General features: G+C 54.1%; 1 protein-coding gene across 1 annotated transcript in view; it reads left to right on the top strand.

The window, feature by feature from the left end:
- The window catches only part of LOC109378602 (E3 ubiquitin-protein ligase TRIM38-like), a 3,686-nt gene extending 2,513 nt beyond the window's left edge, over window positions 1-1,173 (top strand). The window contains exon 2 of the mRNA XM_019634918.1: window positions 241-1,173. Coding sequence (XP_019490463.1) covers window positions 241-549 — 309 coding nt within the window. The 3' untranslated portion in view covers window positions 550-1,173. The remainder of the gene's footprint in view (window positions 1-240) is intronic.
- The last annotated feature ends 24 nt before the right edge of the window (window positions 1,174-1,197 follow it).

Genomic DNA, 1,197 nt, shown 5'->3' with positions numbered 1-1,197 from the left:
TGATGTGACCACTCTAGGTCCCTCGCAAAAGTGGGATCACACAGCATGTGTCCTTTGTGTCTGGCTTATTTCACTCAGCATCCCATTCAGAGCCTGTCCATGTGGTAGCACGTGTCAGAATCCTGTCCTTTTCATGGCTGAAGAATATTCCGCTGTGTCTGCTCCATACTTAGTTAATCACTCAACTGTGTCTGGGCACACGGGTTGTCCCATCCTTCTGAACACCCTTTTTGATTCCAGAGGAAGGTGAAGCTTCAGAGACAGAAAATCCAGGATGACTTCAAGGATTTGCACAGCTTCCTGCAGGAGGAGGAGAAGTCTTTCCTGTGGAGACTGGAGAAGGAGAACGAGCAGACTCTGAAGGCTCTGAGGGACAGCGAGGCCAGTCTGCAGCGCAAGAGGCGTGAACTTGAGAGTCACATCCAGCACCTGGAGGACAGGTGTCAAGGCTCAGCCCAGAAGCTGCTGCAGGTGAGGTTGGGCACTCAGAGGAAGGAAAGGTGGGGTCTGTCCCTGAGCGATGGAGGGGACAATGGTGAGGCAGGGTGAGGAGATAGGCGAGCCCACCAGCCTTGATCAAAGGTGGCACATCAGGTGGGGACTTTGAAGTGGCCTTTCTTTTAGATGCAGATCCATGTCTGCAAGGTGGCTTCACTATTCTATAAGCTTCCTTACGTGAATCAGACCAACATGCCTCCTGGGTGCATATGCGGAGTTGCACTGCCGAAGAGACCTTGCGGTCAATTCTATTCCCATTTACCCTGTCCATGTGTCAGTCTCCTGAAATACTCGTCCAGGTGACTGTGGGTGAGGAGGTGGGGCAGCCAAATGAATGGGAAACTTTGCCCCAGTTTGCTTACAACAGCCCTGGTACCCAGGCTCTTAGGGAGCCCATTAGGATGAAGCACCCCTGGCTGTTTATTTCAGTCTCACTAACAGGGCTGCAGGTCATCCCCTGAGGCTGCGAGCATAGTGTGACCGCTCCACCACCACCTGTTGCCACCACCATGGTGGCCCAGCCTCAGGGCAGCTCTCTGACGACTGGTCTCTAATACGGGTTCACTCGGAAGGAAGTTAGGTGAATGAGAGCCAGTGTTGCCCGAGGGAGCATGGGGTGACCAGCTGGCCCTGCTCCCCAAGCAGCCCACAAGCTCCACAGCCTCAGCAGGACGATGGAGACTCAGGTGGACCCACATC

This window comes from Hipposideros armiger, unplaced genomic scaffold, assembly GCF_001890085.2.
Source record: "Hipposideros armiger isolate ML-2016 unplaced genomic scaffold, ASM189008v1 scaffold_2224, whole genome shotgun sequence".
In the NCBI taxonomy this organism is placed as follows: Eukaryota; Metazoa; Chordata; class Mammalia; order Chiroptera; family Hipposideridae; genus Hipposideros; species Hipposideros armiger.
Note: the sequence above shows the minus strand (reverse complement) of the source record. Positions and strands in the feature narration are given on the sequence as shown.